The 19,698-nt window shown below is 34.0% G+C and overlaps 1 protein-coding gene and 1 long non-coding RNA gene across 2 annotated transcripts; one reads left to right on the top strand and one right to left on the bottom strand.

Annotated features, from left to right (window-relative positions):
• Positions 1 to 236: 236 nt before the first annotated feature.
• Positions 237 to 11,623, bottom strand: LOC117120264 (contactin-associated protein-like 2). Its single transcript, XM_033265280.1, has 13 exons — positions 11,231 to 11,623; positions 8,189 to 8,508; positions 7,280 to 7,470; positions 6,027 to 6,149; positions 5,005 to 5,145; positions 4,597 to 4,703; positions 4,143 to 4,309; positions 3,383 to 3,552; positions 2,845 to 3,076; positions 2,203 to 2,287; positions 1,929 to 2,065; positions 1,411 to 1,523; positions 237 to 513 (listed from the first exon to the last, which is right to left on the bottom strand). Exons 2-13 carry the CDS (start codon positions 8,494 to 8,496, stop codon positions 269 to 271), a joined length of 2,019 nt encoding a protein of 672 aa, XP_033121171.1. The 5' UTR covers positions 8,497 to 8,508; positions 11,231 to 11,623; the 3' UTR covers positions 237 to 268.
• A 5,268-nt stretch (positions 11,624 to 16,891) lies between these two features.
• On the top strand, positions 16,892 to 19,378 carry LOC117120256. Its single transcript, XR_004447315.1, has 2 exons — positions 16,892 to 18,178; positions 19,116 to 19,378. It is a non-coding gene; the product is annotated as an uncharacterized LOC117120256 (long non-coding RNA).
• Positions 19,379 to 19,698: the final 320 nt, after the last annotated feature.

The raw sequence follows: 19,698 nt of genomic DNA, 5'->3' as shown, positions 1-19,698 counted from the left end.
TCCTCTCAAACAGTCCTAAGAGCGTTCAGAGTGCGCTACTTCACAGGGGGATTCGCCCCCTTGACCCCGCCGGGGTCATACGTAATTCGCATAACGGCTCCCCCCCCCCTTTCAAAATCCTGGCTACGTCCCTGTGGCGGGATACGGACCTGCAACCTTTTGCTATCAAGGCGAGTGTCATACCCATTAGAGCACAGAGACCTATAAAATATAGGCGAAGATATAGCCTCCAGGGGACTGTATTCTTTGTGTCTTTGGCAGGCAAAATTTACTTACGAAAATGGCAGGTAGGTCCCGAATACCCTGTTTTCGAGCAATCGCATCGTACGCCTTCTTCTTTGCTATTGTACACACATCTACCGTTATTTTCACAGGCTAGGTCAGACGTAAGGCAAGGATCCGTAACTTGGCATGATCCGATCGTAACTCCATTCACCATATTCGTATTCGTAATCTCGTTTGGATAAATTGTAGCAGCCTGAAACGTGATTTCTTGCATGCAGCCTTCAAAACCTATATAAATTCATTACAATTGTTGTCAAATTTATTAATTAAATTCTAAATGGTAAATTTAAAAAATAAACATTATATATTTAAACTCTGGAATTTATTTCTTGTTAAAATGAGGCTCGTGAAAGTGGCGTGAATAATATACCGGTATAGTAACGTTTACTTCATCTGACTAAACACTTTTAAAAGAAGGTACTTTTTGTGTTGAGTTAACAAATACTTTGGGTTGAGTTAGCAAGTATTGTCCTACCCAATATTGATAGAAACATAAATACTGGCCTTGCATCTTATATACCCTTACATCATCTTAAAGACCACATAAATAAGCAGACTGTGTTTATTTTTATTGTAAGTAGACGCTATTTGATCCATAGAGTACTACCGTGTTTCGTCACGATATCACGTGATACTACCCCGTTGCTATCTTTGCAAAATGAGTTCAACCGGACGCCATTTTCTCTACTGACAAACCATTGATCCAAGTTTACAACGTAATTATTAAGATGTTGTATCTTTTCTTTGTAAATTTTAATTGCTGAATAAATGTGTATTTAATACCTAATATAGTGCGAGCTTTTGTGTTTTAGTATATTTTGATGGTAAAATATTTGATTTTAAAATGCCTATTCCAGAAAGCATATGAAGTCATTCAGGCGTAATGAACGGTAACCAACGTCTGGTTGGCGACAGATGGTGCCACCTGGCGTTGTGACTACATGACTGTGGTACTCTATAAGAAAAGAAATTGTTTTAAACAGGGAACAGTGAAATTACCGTTTTTCAGATTTTAGTAGTAGGGCATTCCACTAAGCACAACCCCTTAAATATTTTTGCTAAATATTTAATTAATTATACTTCTAATTTTTATAATAGAATTATAATTATGAAACATAAACGAACCTTGACCTGTGTTAGTCCAACCTCCACCTAAATAGAGGTCACTGGTGGGGGTCAATGTGTGGTTTGTAATCTGAAAGCTTGTCTTCGCTGCATCCACTGTTAAAGTTGCAGAACTTTAGTAAAGTAAGAGTAGACAATATAATATTATACTACTGTTGTATGCACATGTATACAAAATTCATTCCATCGATGGTTACACATAATTGTGTTAGTATACTGTACTAGTAACTGACGAAACTTTTCAAAAGTTTCAAAATATAAATGAAAAATACTTGTGTTTTAATTTATTTATTATATCACTGTAATATAGATATAATCTTCTTTGGTAATTTTTGTTATATTTACCTAGGCCTATCATTTAAAAATCTTTTTACCACTCCAGTTATTACACTTATTGAGTCTTTAGAAAGTCGACTTCACCAACGGAACCAGAACCACACTTATAGTTCATGATTAATAAACGAATGTGCAGTATTGCTGTTTGACGTAAAACAAAGTTAAGCAAATCATTTGCATACCCTTCCATAATTGAAAATTCCACTGTGTGCCACATGGTATTATTCAAGTGTTCTCCAACAACCATGGTGTATGTAATAAGGTCATTTTCTTTTCCTAGTTCCAATACGCCTTGCACTCTGTTGTCAAGCAAGTGAAGCTGTAGAATTGTGCACAATGTGAAATTAAAATGACAGTACAATTTATATCTCGCTATAACTATAATATATCCATTGATATATTAATGATATACTATTATTTAAAAAATTCATTATAGTAATCATATCATTGACCTACACTGATTTTTCCCCCAATGTCATTCTCATCTTGAATCGCAACCAGAAGAAGGATAGCGTTGCGCTGGACAGTTTTCAGTTGAAATCTATTAAGAACATTGACAATGATTAACTACTTTTGTTATCGTGACAAGGAGAATAATTCGTACAAGCAAAGAGGTACCATTATACAACTAACTAAAAACCATGATACAACGTAGTACAATGATACAATGAACATACGTTACTATCTGGCTCTTATACACATCTAGATGTGTATAAGAGACAGGCCAACTATGTACAGTGCCATGGTACAACCGACAACCAATAAAGGAACAATGGTACAAGCGTATAAAATTAGGTACCATGTTGGCTTAGCAATAAATCATGGTACAACCAATGAAGCAAGCGCAGTGGTAACCGGTACCAAACAATACCAATATAACCAACAACCGATTTTACCTCTGAAGTCAATGTTCAAAGTACAATATTGGCAGTCAATTAGGTACCAAATACAATCAACAACCAAGATGCACTAAAGAAACATGATAGCATGAACCTTGTTTGCAATATACATTTTTTGTAAAACGTGTTATTTGCATTCAGATCATCAAAGGAGAAGAGATTGCTTGTTTAAAATGAGATAGGGCCTATTTGTACTAACCTTAGATTAAGTTTGCCATCGTTCCATCCTTTTAGAATAAGTTGCGATCGTGAAGTGGGGAAGATAATTGAAGAATGTCCGAGATCCCTGCATCCATACTCAGGCTTGCTATCTTCCTCCTTCCCTACGTACTTGACTAACGGTCGACTTAAAATAAGCTCCTCCAGAATGTTAGTTACTCCAAAACTCACGTGCTTCAGGCATCCAATAAAATTACTGCCTAACATTAATCCTATGAGAAAAAGAAAGTTCCATCCACAAAAGCGCAAGTAATAAACAATGTTTGTGGACACACCCACCCATTCAAAAAGTTGACTAAGCAGCGGAATTATTTTATATAAGCTTATTATCAAAAGAGAAACACTTTTGGCTATTAATGCAGGGTGTTTTTCATACATAGCTCTCACAAGTACTGTGGCTTATTCAACGTAAATGGTGCATCACAGGCGTTATAAATATTATATCAAATATTATAAATATCATTTGATTTTAATGAAAAACACTAAACTTATTAAACAAGCAAGTAGGTCCTACTTACCTTCATAGCCCTTGAGGACTGGTCCTCCTCCAACGTACACCGTCTCACCAAGGTTCAAATAATTTAACTGGGGAAGAGTGTTGTTTCTCGTGTACCAAACACCATCGATTGATCGAGTGAGGCTAGCGGTAACTTGTGTTGCTTCATGTTGTAATTTAATTTCATACCAACTGCATAATCACAAATGATTGGTCAGTTCACATTGAAGAGATTTCACATGACTTTTTTTTATAATAGGCCTTATCGATGGTAATGGCTACGATGAAAATGAGAATAGTGGTCCAGCGGATAGCTATATAAAATAACACAAGGATGGTAAACGTGATGATAAGGACGAAGTTTATTACAATAGCGACAACGACGATGATAATCATGATGAGGAGAATGATAATGACTATCACAATGAATATGATGTAGATTATGATGATATCCGAGATTGCACGAGGTCTTCAAATACATAATACATTTTTTAATTGAAATAAAATTGAGATAGGGCCTATTTACATGAAATGTTATAATTGTACTTGAATATTATATTCATTTACAATATATAATATTAGTTTTAATTCAGTTAATACTAGACCTACGGTATTGGTTAGAAATTGTCCTACACATGAATAACTAGTAAACAATTATTCATTTTTCGTTTCATGGATTTCAAACTTTTACTTATTTCAGCAAGCCTGAGGCTGTGAGATGCAATATACAAAGTAAGCGACATGAAGCGTATATGAATTAAATCAAAAAGTATTGCTCTGACCTGTTGTCATTGACTTTAGTCTCATTAAAATGATAATTAAGAGCCTTGTAGCCAAAATTAATAGAAGCCATCAATTCTCCATCAACTATTTCAATTGCAACATAATTGATCCCTGGGGAGAAACTATGACCATAAACCAACACTCCGGATCTTTGTTGGCGTTCCATCTGTAATCAAAGGAAGTTAGGAATAAAATTATTATTATTATTATTATTTATTATTTATTATTTATTATTTATTATTTATTATTATTATTATTATTATTATTATTATTATTATCATTGATTGTTATTATTATTATTATTATTATTATCATTGATTGTTATTATTATTATCATTGATTGTTATTATTATCATTGATTGTTGTTGTTGCTGTTGCTGTAGTTGCTACTGTTATTGTTGTTATTATTAGTAATAATCAGGATTTTAATTGATGAAGCAGTTGAAAGCTCACCTTAAAATTTATGTGCACGTACACACTAGGTGAGTAAGTATTCTCAGATTTGGTGTTAACATTATACTCAAGATACGCCTCCCCTTGTAGGGTAATAACTACGTCATCTGAATGAAAATAAAAAAATATTACAGTATTGGAATTTGTCGTAAATATCATTCAGATTGTATTTAAAATGCTGCTGTTAATCTGGCACACACTGCGCTCATCATCGGTCACCAGCCCTTAGTGGACAAATGTATCTACTCGTCTCTTTTAGAGCGCTGACGCGATGACGTCTGCTGGGAGTCAGTAGCAGTGAGAACGTGTCACCGACGCGTCGGTGAAAAATCCGTCGCGCGCGCCTAGCAATGAATTGCATCCTACATAAAAAAAAATGTATAGGCCTAACAAAATAATGCGACCTACCAGGAGTGTCACAGTTCCAGCCAATGAATCCAGTGTGGCTGCAGTCACATATTGTGTTCGTGTACTGATTTACACATTTCCCACCATTTCTACAAGCATTCTCCATATCACATTTATTAACGCAACCTTCTTGCACCAAATCTGTAACAAATAATAGTAAAAATCCAAATTTTCATTCATTTCTAAACAGTAATTCAATATTTTATAATTAATGGCAATTGGATAGCAACAAATAACTAACTATAGGCCTAACCCTTTTTTTAAATAGGCCTATATGTTATTAATTATTGAATATCATTTAAAAGAATCGGTTGTAATTTTTTTTTTAAATGGCTGTATGATTTTTTTGACTAGTTTGTATATCTTGTCCTGTCTTATGGTTTGAGTATGAGGACTACAAAGGAAATAAGTATGCCGACGTTTAATTCCCAGCAAACGCAAAAACGTTACTATAACGTTCGAAAAAGTTATGTGATTATGTATGTGAGAAATTAACTTTGACACAACGTTCAAGCAACATTTAAACGTTATTTAGGTGTAAAATTACGTAGGCCTACTGTATACGCAGCACATAAATGGAAACATGTGACGTTCCTTCCCTCCGTGAGTAGGAGTTGCCAATTAGGAATTTTTCCTTCGGCAAGCAAAGGCACTCCTGAAGCCTCCCTACGAGGGTTACGGTTATCATTATCTTTTTTTTATTCGTAGTTAAGATTCAACTGTTAATAACCCTCTCGACTTCTGTTTTGCGCCATGAGAATATTTTATGATTGCTGGCGCATTGTACATCATCATCATTACCATCATCATCATCATCATCATCATCATCATCATTATCATCATCATCATTATTATTATTATCATTACTATTAACTTGAAATTGTTAGCTGGGTTGATTGTGCGTATGTTTATTTTTTTATCCTATTTTAGGTCGAAGTTAGTATATGTAAAACAAAAAAAAGTATTAGTATTCCTAAATTTAGCATTTTCATTATTAATCAATTGATGAATATTGTACTCACTTGTACTGTTGTACATGTTAAACATTGTAAAGGATTCAGAGATGAGAAATTCCGGAGTTTGAAAACATCCAACGAAGTGGGTAAAATTTCTATTTGCTGGAGTTTTCATGTTTTGCCACAAACCTTAAAACAATAGTAATGGTTATGTAATTAATAAGCAACGAAGAAGCAGTTTAAAAACAAATTATAATGCAATCAAAATGCTCAACTAAATTCGCCTAGGGACAATAAATATTTAAGTGATTAAATTGAAATACATTTTGACCATACAGTAAGTAAAACAAGTCGAGGAAGTTGGAAGTGGAAGGAGGCTATTACTGTTATCAATTAGTAATAATTAGAGAATAAAAATGTCTGGTAAGAGTCTTACTCTTAGTAATGTTGTCATTGGTACCAACAAGTACATTACAACACTACCTTGCGATCAACTACAGGAAGACAGTTATATTCAACCAGATAGTTGATGAGCCTCAACCAGGTAGTTGATGAGTCAGTATGACTATCTTCTTTGATTTGGTAGGCTCCTAACATTCGGTCCCACATAACTTACATAGAGGAGTGATTAGAAGGAGATAAGAAGAATGATTAGAACAGAGAAGAGTTATAACAGTAAAAAACTATATAGAAAATGATTAGATCAAGAAGAGAGACTTCACACACTTATGTATAATGTATACAATTGATAGGGATTTGAATAAAGGGACACTGAACAACATACAGTGTACTGAAAATAATTTGATTTCTATCGTCTCATGCCGGTCAACAAACAACCCCACACGACAAGTAAATACATATTTTTTTATTTTATAAATTGCCCTCCATAAAAATCTTTTGTATTAGGGGTAAAGCGAAAAACATTTTCCTAATCTCACCTAACGCAGGCCCGTATTGTGTGGGGGGGGGGGTGGTTAATGGGGTTACGACGAACCGCCCGAAAACTGGAGATGGTCCGCATTTAAAAAAGAAAAATTGATATTCGTAGATATATTTAAAATGTTCTCCCGAGTATCGGAGATCATACAAGCCAAATGGTCCACTTTCCACTGAAACAAACCTCCCACAAATTAAGTGACGCTACGGGCCTGTAACTCAAACATGAAGGTTATTTAAGTAGGTGGGTGATCAGCCACGACGAGGCAGAGTTTAACCAAGGTCTTCAGCACAAAGAAGCAGGAACAAATCCTCCCAGCCAACCACTCCACCAATAGATGGTAATTTATTTATGATTTTTTTTTTGTCATTTATCATCTTACCTCCAATAAATATATATGATGACATAGGTAGTTTGTCAAAGGTTTGTAGAGCGCCACCGACGTCGTAAGCGTCCAAGTATTTAACTGGTGCCGTCTGGTTGTCAACAATGAAGTAGAGTAGTCCATTAGACTTTCTTTCGTATGTGACAGTATGCCAAATATCGTCATTTAAAGCTTTACCTAAATATATACTTTAACAAAAAAAATATTAAATTCAGTACAATTTTGTAAATGGTACTATGTTTCTAGGATGATAGTTTATCATGGTCCAGGTCTGATCCTACATGCCCCGATAAACACCCGGCCCGCGGGCAAACTCCGGCCTGCCAAAGATTTTGATCCGACCCGCGCAACATTGCTAACAAATAAATAACTTTTCGTACGATTTTCAATACATACAGAAACGTTTTTCTGTTGAAACACGACTACCTACTTTGGCATTATTAACACGAGCCTGGCTTTTTCTTAATGTATATCACTGTATCTATCTAGTGTCTTGCCATGGGGAGAGGAGACGGGTTGGTAATTCTTGTCCTAATTGGGGAGAGGGCGACTGATGGGGACAAATGATTAAGTGGGGGAGTCACTTACACTTACAAGACTTGTAAGCCTACAAAGTGGGTAGGGCTGACATTGAAGAAATTGAAAGTACACAATTTATGTCGGCACGCCGGTGGTCTCAACAGATTGATTAGATTGATTGAAATTGGACCCAGCTTTAAAATATTGAATACCAGGGCTATATTATAGTCTAAATATGCGTATAATGTTTCTGTTATTGCTTTTATAGTGGTAGGCCTAGTTGACTATCCATCTGATTAAAATGTGAAAATCCTGTTGTCCTATCCATCTTAAAATTGGATGTGGTACATTTCTATAACATCGGGGAAAGCCAACATTGACGCCTACCTTTCCTCAAACTGATTGTACAAATGAGTAATCCTTAATTCCCTGTTCACCAACTCAATCCAGAGGGCGTATTTTGGATTTGTAAGGTCGCGATATTCCTGGTAATAAAGTAGAGCGTCACCTTGGACTGTCTTGAATCGAAGCCTCGCACCATGTTCGTCCACCGGAATCCATGGCACAGAATATTGTGCGAAAGATGAACCAGGATTTATGAAAGTATATTTTTTATCTTGTTGACAATACACAAAGGAGGCGAAGATTAAAACCAATATAGGCCTACTGCTTATCCATATTGATTTTTTATTCATGCTGGTGATTATCTGTATAGGAAAGAAACACGCATTTTAAAAACTGATTATTTTACCATAGATAAAAATCAATCATTCCTTTCATTAACCTTAGAGATGATATACAATAGGCCTATATCCCCGACAAGGGGCGGATCCATAATTTTTCAAACGGGGGTTGGGGAAGAACATTTTCAGAATAGATAAGTGAGTAGCGCTAATTTCAATTATGCATTGAAATTATAAAATTTAGTGGCAAAACTGGGGGGGGGGCACTTTCCCCCATGTTCCCAACTAGATCTGCGCCTGCCGACTTTAATCTTAGATAAAGGAAGAATAATAGCTTTCAAAAGCTCTTGTGGCAAATGACCATGTTTAAACATCAAATTAAAGCAAAGGCTGAATAGAAAATTAATTAGTCTATTACTGGCATAGACAAGATGTTATTTTAATTGATTGAGAGATAATCAGTTTTACAAATTTTTATATAAAATGCAATAGTTAGTACTAGCACGCTTGGCACTCTCCTTTATCAGTGATGCTTTGGATTTCGCTTAAATAAATATCAAGTAACATCAATTCAACGATTCTGTCTTCAACACGATGGACAGAACAAATCTGATCTATAATATTCTTTGTGCAACTGGCTGTTCGACTAGTGGCTTTGCGATATTCATTATATTTCAATTGCGGAATCGGTTCAGTTCAACACATCTTCTGATTTCAAATCAGTGTATCACTAAACTTTTTTCCGTTGATGTGCCATTTTCTCAATCCAGACTTACTGACTCGGCTTTCAGAACCAAATGCTGAGGCAGAATTTCTTTGTAAGTTCTGGTTAAGCAAGCACATGTTCTGGTCAAGTACATGCAACAACGGCTAATCTTGTGGAACTTACAACCGATCGTTACTTCGCTGTAATGTATCCACTGAAGTGCAATGTATTCTAGGAAAAGTTTAGCATAAAAGTATTTCTTTTGCTGATTCCCTGGACATGTGGTTTTGGGTTTATTACCCCCTGGTTATGTTACACAGTGTATCACAGGGTATCACAAAGCATTTGCACTGATGTGTGGTGGCTACATCCTTGTTATTGCTATTAGTTCAATGTTGTTTATTTATTTCAACATTTTTCGTACGCTCCGAAATACTTGAATATTTTGCAATAAACTAGTAGCGTACACAATATTCCAACCAGAAGTTACCAACATTATTTGTTAGTTTGGCTAGATGTAAACTTGAAATATACAAACGTTGTTATATATTATGGAAGTTTGCTATGGAACAGTTTACCATATGAATTAAGACAACAACATTATAACAATTTTAAATCTGCCCTTAAATTGCATCTTAAATATAGATATTGAGTGTTGTTTAAAAATATAGATATGCTTTTAGTAAAGAGTAGTTAATTTTTTTTTTTATTGTAATGCTTTAATGTACCGTAGGGCCCCTCGGAAGAGCAGTGATTTAACTGAGAGGGCTACCCTACTGCAAGAAATCGTAATAAATATATAAATAAACATAGGCCTAGGTATTAACTTGGCATCAATGTTTGTTTGTCTTTAAATAAACCATCTTGAACATTAAATCTTCAAAACAATAAAAAAAAAAAAAACTCAAACCTGATTTGTTTAATAACAACAAGTGACATAATTGATGAACTACAGGAATTTATAAACGTCCTCAAAGTTATTATTTCTACCTGTTACGGACATTAATGAACCAGTTTACTACATTACAGTAGCAATGGCTTTGTGTAATAGCTCATGCTATAATTACCATAGGAATATTATTAGTAATACTTTAAAATCAACCAGTCTAGATGATCTACAGACCCACACTCCAGTGAAGGCTCCAGCAATTTGCAGATAGGGGTTCCAACAAATCTAGCAGAGGATCCAGACTAAGGACCTCCTATAGAGCCTTGGTTCAGCGACACTGAGAAAACCAAAGATGGTTCAGGGGGAAGATTGCATTGTTTTAAGTATAGTAAAAATTGTGATCTATATTAGATCATAATAATTAATAAAAATTAATAATTAATAATAATTAATTACAATATCCTATTTTTTAGTCCGACTACCTCAAGTTGGTCCAACGACAGAGTTTATGCTTGTTGTCGGATATGGAGAAATTTCTAGCTGAGACCCCTTCTGCTTGTACCACCATTGACCCGATCCACACCATTTTTGGGCTCTCTGTCTTTACTTTTAATGTGCATTATACATATAGGCCTAATAATGATTATACCTGCTCTTGAAGGCCGGTGTCAATTGATTGCACGTAATAGAATAGAAGCCGGGTTCGCAGGTGCAATGTAACGGCTATAATAGGTCTACGGTCTCCCAGTAAATCATGTTCAGCTAGATAGCTATGTCCAACGCAATATTTTCATGACAGTTTTTTTTAACAGTACGATAGCAAAATACGTCAAAAAATCCGTACAATGCATAGACATATGTATAGTGTTATAGAGGAAATTGATGGGCATTTACCTCTGGACTAGGTTCTGGCTAAAATGAATAGGGCTTGAATGAATTATGGCGGAAATGTATCAAAAACGTGACGAAGATTACGTAGTATCAGGATGTTTAATCATTTCTTCATTACAAATTCGTACAATGCATAGACATATGTATTGTGTTATAGCAGAAATTGATGGACATTTACCTCTGGACAAGGTTCCGGCTACAACGAATAGGGCTTGAATAAATCATGGCGGAAATGTATCAAAAACGTGACAAAAACTTACGTAGTATCAGGATGTTTAATCATTTCTTGCTCAATACACTGATTTACATTTGTTCAATTCGTAAAAGCAACTGAAGCATATAATTTCGATTGTAGTTGTTTAGTGCACACTGCCTATGAATCATGGAAGCTTACCATGGACTTTGATCACTTTATGTTTGCGCGCGAACTGTTGTTTGAATAAAACGACTGTTATTATTTCCATTGAAAATCGAATAATTCAAGTATATATATTAAGATCTTTCCAATGTGCGTTAAGAATACTTCAATAAATTGTGGAGCAAATGCTTGTCATTGGCCGTATTCGACTGGTCGTTCTTCGTTAAACCACGCCCACCTGCGCAGCGGTAAAATCCTACTCAACGAAGACGACCAGTCGAATAGAAAACTTGTAAATACTCGACAAAACAAAATGGCTGTATAGTTACCGCGATACACGTTGCGTAATCAAGATTGCTTTAACTTGTGGTAGTATGGGTTTTTCGTTAAAAAAAAGATTTTCATCCAGTTTTTGAATTCTGTTAGCCTACAATTATATTTTGACTCTATGTGGGTAAATATTAGAATTTTTATTTTATGAAATTTAATGTGAGTTATATTAACGCAAATGTTGTTTATAAACTCACCAATCGGCCATGTTTTTTGGTTGTTTTTTTTTTTTGGTCAATTGGATAACTTGACGCTGATTAATGCACTCTGGTTTACGTTAATTTTCGTTGTCAACGAAGTCTATTTAACGAACCAGTCGAATGAAAATAATACTCAACGAAAATTCGTATGGTAGTCAACGAAATGAACCAGTCGAATAAGCCCACTGAGTTACACGATAGCACGATTAAGACTGTTTTTTTGATAAGCAATCATTCTTTGAAAATTCAATTAAAATTGAAATTATAATAAAAGCATGGAAAACCGAAATGGCGCGTTGTTGTACTACACGGTTTATTCGTAGCTTCCTTCCTGAAAAGTAAGCCTAGGCCTATTAGACAATTACTCTAAGTAGTTTAATATTACAATTATTATATTCCACTGGATAGGCCATTTAAAACCATTTTGTGTGTCGAGTGGTAGAAATTTCGAATTTTAGTCTTTAATAATCGAGTACATTAGAACGTTCTTGTCCAGAGAGTGTGGTTGAAGGGAGAAATACCTATATACTGGTGTCAATTCTATGGATTTAGGTTCAGGATTGAAAATTCAGTTAATCAGCACTAATTAGATTTAACACAAATAAGCTGTTTCATATTCTTTTGAATCGTGATTGGGCCTCCTAGGGCTAGCACGTAATATTTGTCTTTGTACAGCTAGGTCTATTCGTGGAGCTCTGTGGTCTATTTGTATTATTGTTAAAATTCCTGAAAACCTGACAAACGACGATTGTTCATTTTTACAAAACTAGGTTATAGTTCATTCAATTTCCTTTTAGATTATCCACCGGTCCATGGCATTCAATATAATATAAACCTCGTTGCTCAGGTTGGGGTAACAACCTTAAAAGGCGCTGGTAACAGCAGAACTGAAAGAGAAACGAAATAATTATTTCGAATTGTTTTTTATCGCATTGGTAAGTTTCAACGTGTAAAAGTTTGATATTAGACTTGGATTCCAAATAAAGTTTGAAATGAAGGTGAAAGATGCCTTTTACATAGGGGACTATTTGATCATTAATTTTATATCTAGGCCTACAATAGTATAATCCGAGATACTGCCGATATCACTCTTGAGGGTGAGGCCTTGTAAAAACGCTTAAACAAACCTACTAAATATGAATATACAACGTGTCTTGATGTGACGGTACATGAAACCGAATTCTAGAGTCAAAAAAGACGGTTCAACACTTGAATATCGATCTGGGATACTAGTCATCTAATCAGCTGTAGGCCAATCTTTGTAAATAGATATTTATGTGGGCATGTTTTTGTTGGATTAATTTCATTGATAGAATCATTAAAAAATATTTTAGCTCGAATATTATATAGGCCTAACGTTAATTTGTTTAATTTCTATATAATATTATAGGGTGGAAATGTCAGTCATGGTCAAGTTGACGTATACGCGTGCACTATGCGTTGTGACGATTATAATTGCATTTCAAATTACCAAAGCTTCAAAATGTACGATTAAAGACGATGTCTGCGATTGTAATAGTATTACAGATATTCACGACTTACAATTACATTGCAATGGAACAAAAACTGTGTTGCTGAGCAATAATCAACTGTCGGAGTGTGATTGGCCAAATGGATTAAATCTGGTAAACTTTACTGGAATAACTAATGTGACAATATCAGAAAATAAACTTCAAACGATACCGATTGAATTCTTACCTGCTGATCTAGAAGTACTAATATTATCTAACAACAGAATTAGATATATCCCAGGAAATCAACTATCAAGATTAAAGAAATTAAATGCTCTCGATATTTCAAACAATAACATATCATGCGTTCACAATGACGCATTTGTTGGACTTCGTAAATTAGAAAAACTCAGCTTGAACGGCAACAATCTTGATAACTTCGAAAACATTATTACTACGCTAAGGAATGTACCATCGTTGAAAAGTCTGGATTTATCTGAGAATCGTTTCGAAAATGTCTTCGGTCATGAAAAGTCTTCAAACCTTAAATCTAGCGAACAATACCATATGTGTTGTACAAATTAGCAGTTGTACCTATAGGTTACCGAACCTTACAATGATAAACTTGGAAAACAATAATTTGACGTGGTTTCCGAAATCTATTACATATTCACTCAATGACACGAACATTCTGCTATCGAATAATCCGCTCCGATGTAGTTGTGATGTATTGCTTCCATTACTAAACTTCAAAGGTTTGACGTGTGTCGACGAAAATGGCACAAAGTACGATATGAACTATAATTTAGTATCAGGATGTAGTGTTGTTGCTATGGACACACGTAATACCACAAGATCTGAAGGCTTAGTAATAAAATCTGGGAGCTTCGTCAGCAATCGAAAGTGTTCTGACAAATTCGACTGCAGTAAATTTACAAATTCAACAATAAAAAATGAATGTGACGAGACAACAGAAATTTGTTGGGATCTACCCGAAGATGTCCGTGAGGAAATAAGAGATTTGGCAATAGTGAACGAGCGTGGTTACCTGAACTTGACTATGGCTGGACATTTCAACCTCTCTGGCACTTTCTTTTACACAGAGTATCATACATGTTATGAGAAGCACCTGTATTCTATAGCTGGAGAGGTTACACACTCGATGAAGACATTTAGTCCTGCACAAGGAAACTGGTCCAGAGATGGCTGCCCGGTGGCGAGTACACCTATATCGTGCATTCCTGATGATAATGGTCGTCTTCCTGATGATGGTCGTCTTCCTGATGATAATGGTCGTCTGGCTGGCTGGAAGATTACTTTAATAATAGTAATGTCATGCGTATTCTTTGTATCGGTAGTTGTGACGGTGATCAAGTGGAGAAAGAAATCAAAACCTGAATTTGAAAGAGATCAAGATAGAACTACCCTACGGTATTCTATTTCAAGACCAGGGATTGAATCAGATGGAAGTCGACGTGTTCCTCATGTTGTCATTGATGGGTATCTGACAAAAATAGCTGATGTATCTAAACGAAAGTCCCCAATCTATGATAGCATTATTCATGCAACAAAAGCAGAAGCACAGGGGTACACATCTGTTTATTTGGACACATATGGATATTTGATAATGAATTCCAGTCGTAAAAATCGCAATACTTCAAATACCGTTGGATATTATCTTATCTGTCCTAAGAAATCAACTATGGAAATACTTGTAGATGCAGATGGATATTTAAGTGTAAATCAACCGGAAGTTTATAGTTCAGATGACGGACACACTTGTATAACTTTAAGAAAGGATCAAGGCAAATTAGGACAACTGGTAGCAGATCCAAACATGTACATGAAACTTGAAGCCAGGCCTCCTAATGATAATCACATCTACACTAAACTTTCTACCGCTTGGAATCTCCTGAAATTCTGGCTGAATAAAGAAGAGGAGGTTCAAAATGCACGATGAGTAGGCCTACGTTAATGACCAATGACAGTAGTCAATTAATACACTCTTTTACTTATTATGCCACGTGTTTCTGTGATTTGTCTAAGTTAAAATTCAAGTTCGATTTATTTTCGAATAAATGAAATTTGTTTCTAGTGTTTAAAACGTATACTCATTTATTTGAGGTCGGCCTATATTTTATTCAATCTTCAATATTCTTTAAATGCGTTCATATCAGAAACAAGTCTGAATTGCGTATGGAAAGTAAAATATAAAAACTGTACAAAATTGAAAAACAAAAAAATACAGAAATTGACATAACAAATTTAAGGAATATTGAGAAATCGTTGAAAAGCAAAACATACATCTGGAGAAATGGAACTAATATCATATTACAGATCATAAAGAAATAGGCTCACTTTAATTAGACCAAAAATAAAATATAAAAAATAATAGTTAATGTAATATTAAAATGTAAAAACAGATAGATTATTTTTATTTTAAAATATCAGGTGGAATGAACAATGATATAACAATAATAATAATTAAACTGTATAAGGGAATTATTGGGCTAGAAGGTTTTCCGACTGCAGGGGCTGCTGAAATCTGTCGTAAATTTGCCTTTTCCGCCTATAAATATTATCTAAATGGTTTTCTAATTGATCAACCATAGCATGACTCTCCGCAAGTCAAATAAATTGTTTAAAATTGTTTTGCATAAATTTAATCGTTTCATTGACAATTTGTATTGCTTATATAATAATTACCTCGCCCCACGAAGTGGAGTGAGGGTACTGCAATGAGCTCCGTCTGTCTGTCTGTAGGTCTGTCGGTATGTCGTGTAGTCCGTCGTGGGGTCGGTCTGCCTGTCTGTGAAGTTTGAGTTTGTCCTTCCGGGAGCATAAACGAAAACTACTGGACGCTTTAACGTCAAACTTTAACACATTGACAATATTACATGTATCTCGGTCCTCCCCGATTTTGGTGCTCATCAGAAGTGGGATGTAGATTTTAGAACGTTATTTATTAACATAGTTTTTTCGCAACTAACAGAGCCAACTCGAGCGGATCGTTAGACTGAGTCATTTGGCTAGACCAGGCTGACTGGAGCGGATTGACCGCGGACTGTCTTGAGCTTACCGACCATGTGTCAAATTTTGGCCAGCGGACTGAAAGCAGCCCGGAAGGCATTTAAGTCGTACAATTTAAAAAAAATCTTATAAATAAGGAAATATGAAAAAAAAATATTTTATAAGATGCACAAATACTAGATAATCTGAGATTACAAACCCTCGAGCTGTAAATATCCACGTTTTGTGAAAAGATAAACTATGGGGTTCAAATCTCACTCTAATTTTTTTTAATTATTATTATTATTTATTTGTTATTTTTATTATTTGTGCATATATATTAAAAATTAAGAACCAAAAATTGTGAAAAATAATGAAATAATAGGCCTAATAAGAATAATAATTTTTGAATTCTCCAGTATCTGTATCTGTAAATTTTAAGAAATAACAATAGTAATAATAATAATATAATAATATAATCGAATGTATGGGGTTCAAATTTCACACTTATTATTATTATTATTATTATTATTATTATTATTATTATTATTATTATTATTATTATTATTATTATTAGGCCTAGTAATTATTATTTGTGCATCTTATCTTTCATATTTTTATGTTTAATATATATGTACAAATAACAAAAATAACAAAATAATTAAAGAAAAACAAAAAACAAAACAAAAAAGAATAAGATTTGCACCTCATACGTTCGATTACCTTTAAAACGTGCATCTTTACCGCGCGGTCACATTTCACCTGACATAGACAGTAATATCATACCTCATAATACAAGAACAACCAGAAGATACAAATATATGGCGCGACAATACCCGGGCGAGGGTTTGTAATCTCTGATTATCTTGTTTTGTATTGCAAATTATTGTATATTTTCATAAATGTATTTTGAATGTAATGAACCAGATATACTAAAGTAGGCTTTACAGCTATGAGGATTTAAAAATTATGTAAAAGCAGCATTTTTATTATGTTAATCTGTTTTATGTACCAAATAATGCTATATTGAACGAAACCGAATTTAATTGAGTTACAATTTGAATACAATGCAGAGTTGGAATTGTAGGCCCTACGTAAGAAACAACATAAATTAAAATATATAATGTACTGTATACACTTTGAATTTTCTGTTTATGTTTGTGTAATTAAAAAGACAACATTAAATTTTAATATAGGGCCTACTACAAATATGTATATTCTTCTGTAATAAAAAAATAGCTATCTTATAGTTTGTAATAAACTAGTATATGTTGCAATTAATTTTTTTTTAATTGTTTATAGTAGAGTAATTTCATTTACAAGATTTTAAACTTAAAAAGCAGTTCTGTCTTACTTTTTACCGTTTTCATCATTAAACCTACTTTTTATTGTAGCCTACATGTGTAACCCTGTTAAATTTTACTTTTTTTTTATAAGCTTTAAAATTTGTATTATTTGCCACTCTGCAAGGTATAAATGTTGTTATTCCATTTAAGTTTTAACTTTGGTATATGTACTGTACTGTATATAATATAGCTGAGGCCACTCAGTGTAAGTGTCCCTGCTATTCTCATTAGTGGTTATGTTTAGGAATTTATCCTCTGTTTCTAAGGCAACTGCTGGGCAATAGGTGTTATCGGACACCCCCACAGTGATAAGGAATTCACTTCTCACTGACCCTGCTTACAAACAACATCTGTAAGGATTGAGGACCTAATATTTGCCACACCTTATTTGAAAAGTCATACTTTTAACATCTTTTATATTGCAATTTTATCAACCCGGAGAAGTCTTACTTTTACCAATTTTATACTGCATTTTATCAACTGTTTATGATTTGACACCTTGGCTCTTTTATAGGTAAGAATCAAATTTCCTGTTTTGTACTTGATTTAATTTGATTTAACGTTAGTTTATCTGCAATATGACTTGTAGCTCGCACTAGCTTTCAACGGAACAATTAAGTTGCAGTGTTCCGCTCTTGATTTAGGATTTGCCTAAACTAAACAATTTTATAAACTTTCAATTATGCTATATTGTTAATTTGCTTATCTTATATTGTAATACCACTTGCAATTGCGCTTGGTAATTTGTATTGTTATGTACAGTAAATAACGTTTTGCAATCACACATTGTCTCCATTTGATAATTCATAAAGTCAGTAAAGTGATTTACTTTATGTTAAATAAGCCTAAATTCTGAGTGTATCAGGACAACTCTAGTGGATATGGGTCATTCACTAGAGGGCAATACATTCACGTTATAGTGGACCTGGAGGCATTGGAGTGCGATTGTAAAATTATTACTTTTAATGTTTTTATCTTTATCTTTATGTTTTATTCTTTTATCATTTGAAAAAGGAACGAATGCATTAACCATCTTGATCTTAAGTACGATCATGATATGCAGATAGACGAAGTATATGCCAGTTTTAGTGTAAAATAGGCAGGCATAATATTGGATTTATTAGTAATAATTTATCCGTTACGTTGCATCTTAGCGAAATGGTATAAAAGTATTAGCATACTTGCCTAACCTGAACCTAAGTTATTTATGTAACTATGTTGTTTAATTAATTTGGATGTGTATCCTGAGCTAATCAGTTTTGAACTAGTGTAATGTTGACTGATATAGTAATTGAAACGTTTAACTATGATTTTTAGTTTTAATTTTTACAATTTTGGTAGACTAACTGTATTGTACATCATGGAATGTGTGTACAAGTATTGGTATATTGGTATATTTTATTTAGTTTAGATCTTTTAGTTTTTAAGTGTTTATATTTTCTCTTCTATAGACGAAAACTTAATTTCGGATATTATAATTTTGGCTTTAACATGACAATTGGAAAGGACCTGTAATCGTACCAGCAATTGGAAGTGTGGAACTCTTTTCGTAGATTGAACTTCTTTTTAAAACTCTTTTGGAAACACTTAGACAAGAAAGAACAATTTCGCGATCAAGAATTTGCTCATCAACCTAGATTCTATTCATATTGTGAAATCAAATCTCACCAATTCATTTTTTTATTTTCAAATAAATACTTAATATATATATATTTTAACAAGGCATCTTCCTGGATTATTATTTATTTGTAATATTGTCCTGGAATATTTGGTTTTCAAGGAAATTCGGGTTACAAATGTCTGCAAATATTAATATTTAATTACCGTATAATGTGTATATATACAATGTTGATGCGTATGTTTTTCAACCTCGGAGAATCTCTCGACAATGGTTGTATTTGCTACTTACTGTGAATCCAACTCCGGCACAGAGCCGTATGCTGATTGTGGTTGATAGTCTGAACGGATAGTGATTAAAACGATCCGTTGCACGAGCGTCGTGGCTTTACGTTCTTCATAGAATGTATCTGTTGT

Source organism: Anneissia japonica, unplaced genomic scaffold (assembly GCF_011630105.1).
Source record: "Anneissia japonica isolate Jap-2015-1 unplaced genomic scaffold, ASM1163010v1 scaffold250_len512249_cov173, whole genome shotgun sequence".
NCBI lineage: Eukaryota > Metazoa > Echinodermata > Crinoidea > Comatulida > Comatulidae > Anneissia > Anneissia japonica.
This window is presented reverse-complemented; position numbering and strand designations above follow the sequence as displayed.

Coding starts and splice junctions, on each gene's coding strand:
- LOC117120264 (XM_033265280.1), bottom strand. CDS start 8,496: ATGAATAAAAAATCAATATGGATAAGCAGTAGGCCTATATTGGTTTTA. Junction 4,704..5,004: donor CTGGAACTGTGACACTCCTG/GTAGGTCGCATT, acceptor ATTTTCATTCAG/ATGACGTAGTTATTACCCTA. Junction 4,310..4,596: donor ACGTGCACATAAATTTTAAG/GTGAGCTTTCAA, acceptor CTTTGATTACAG/ATGGAACGCCAACAAAGATC.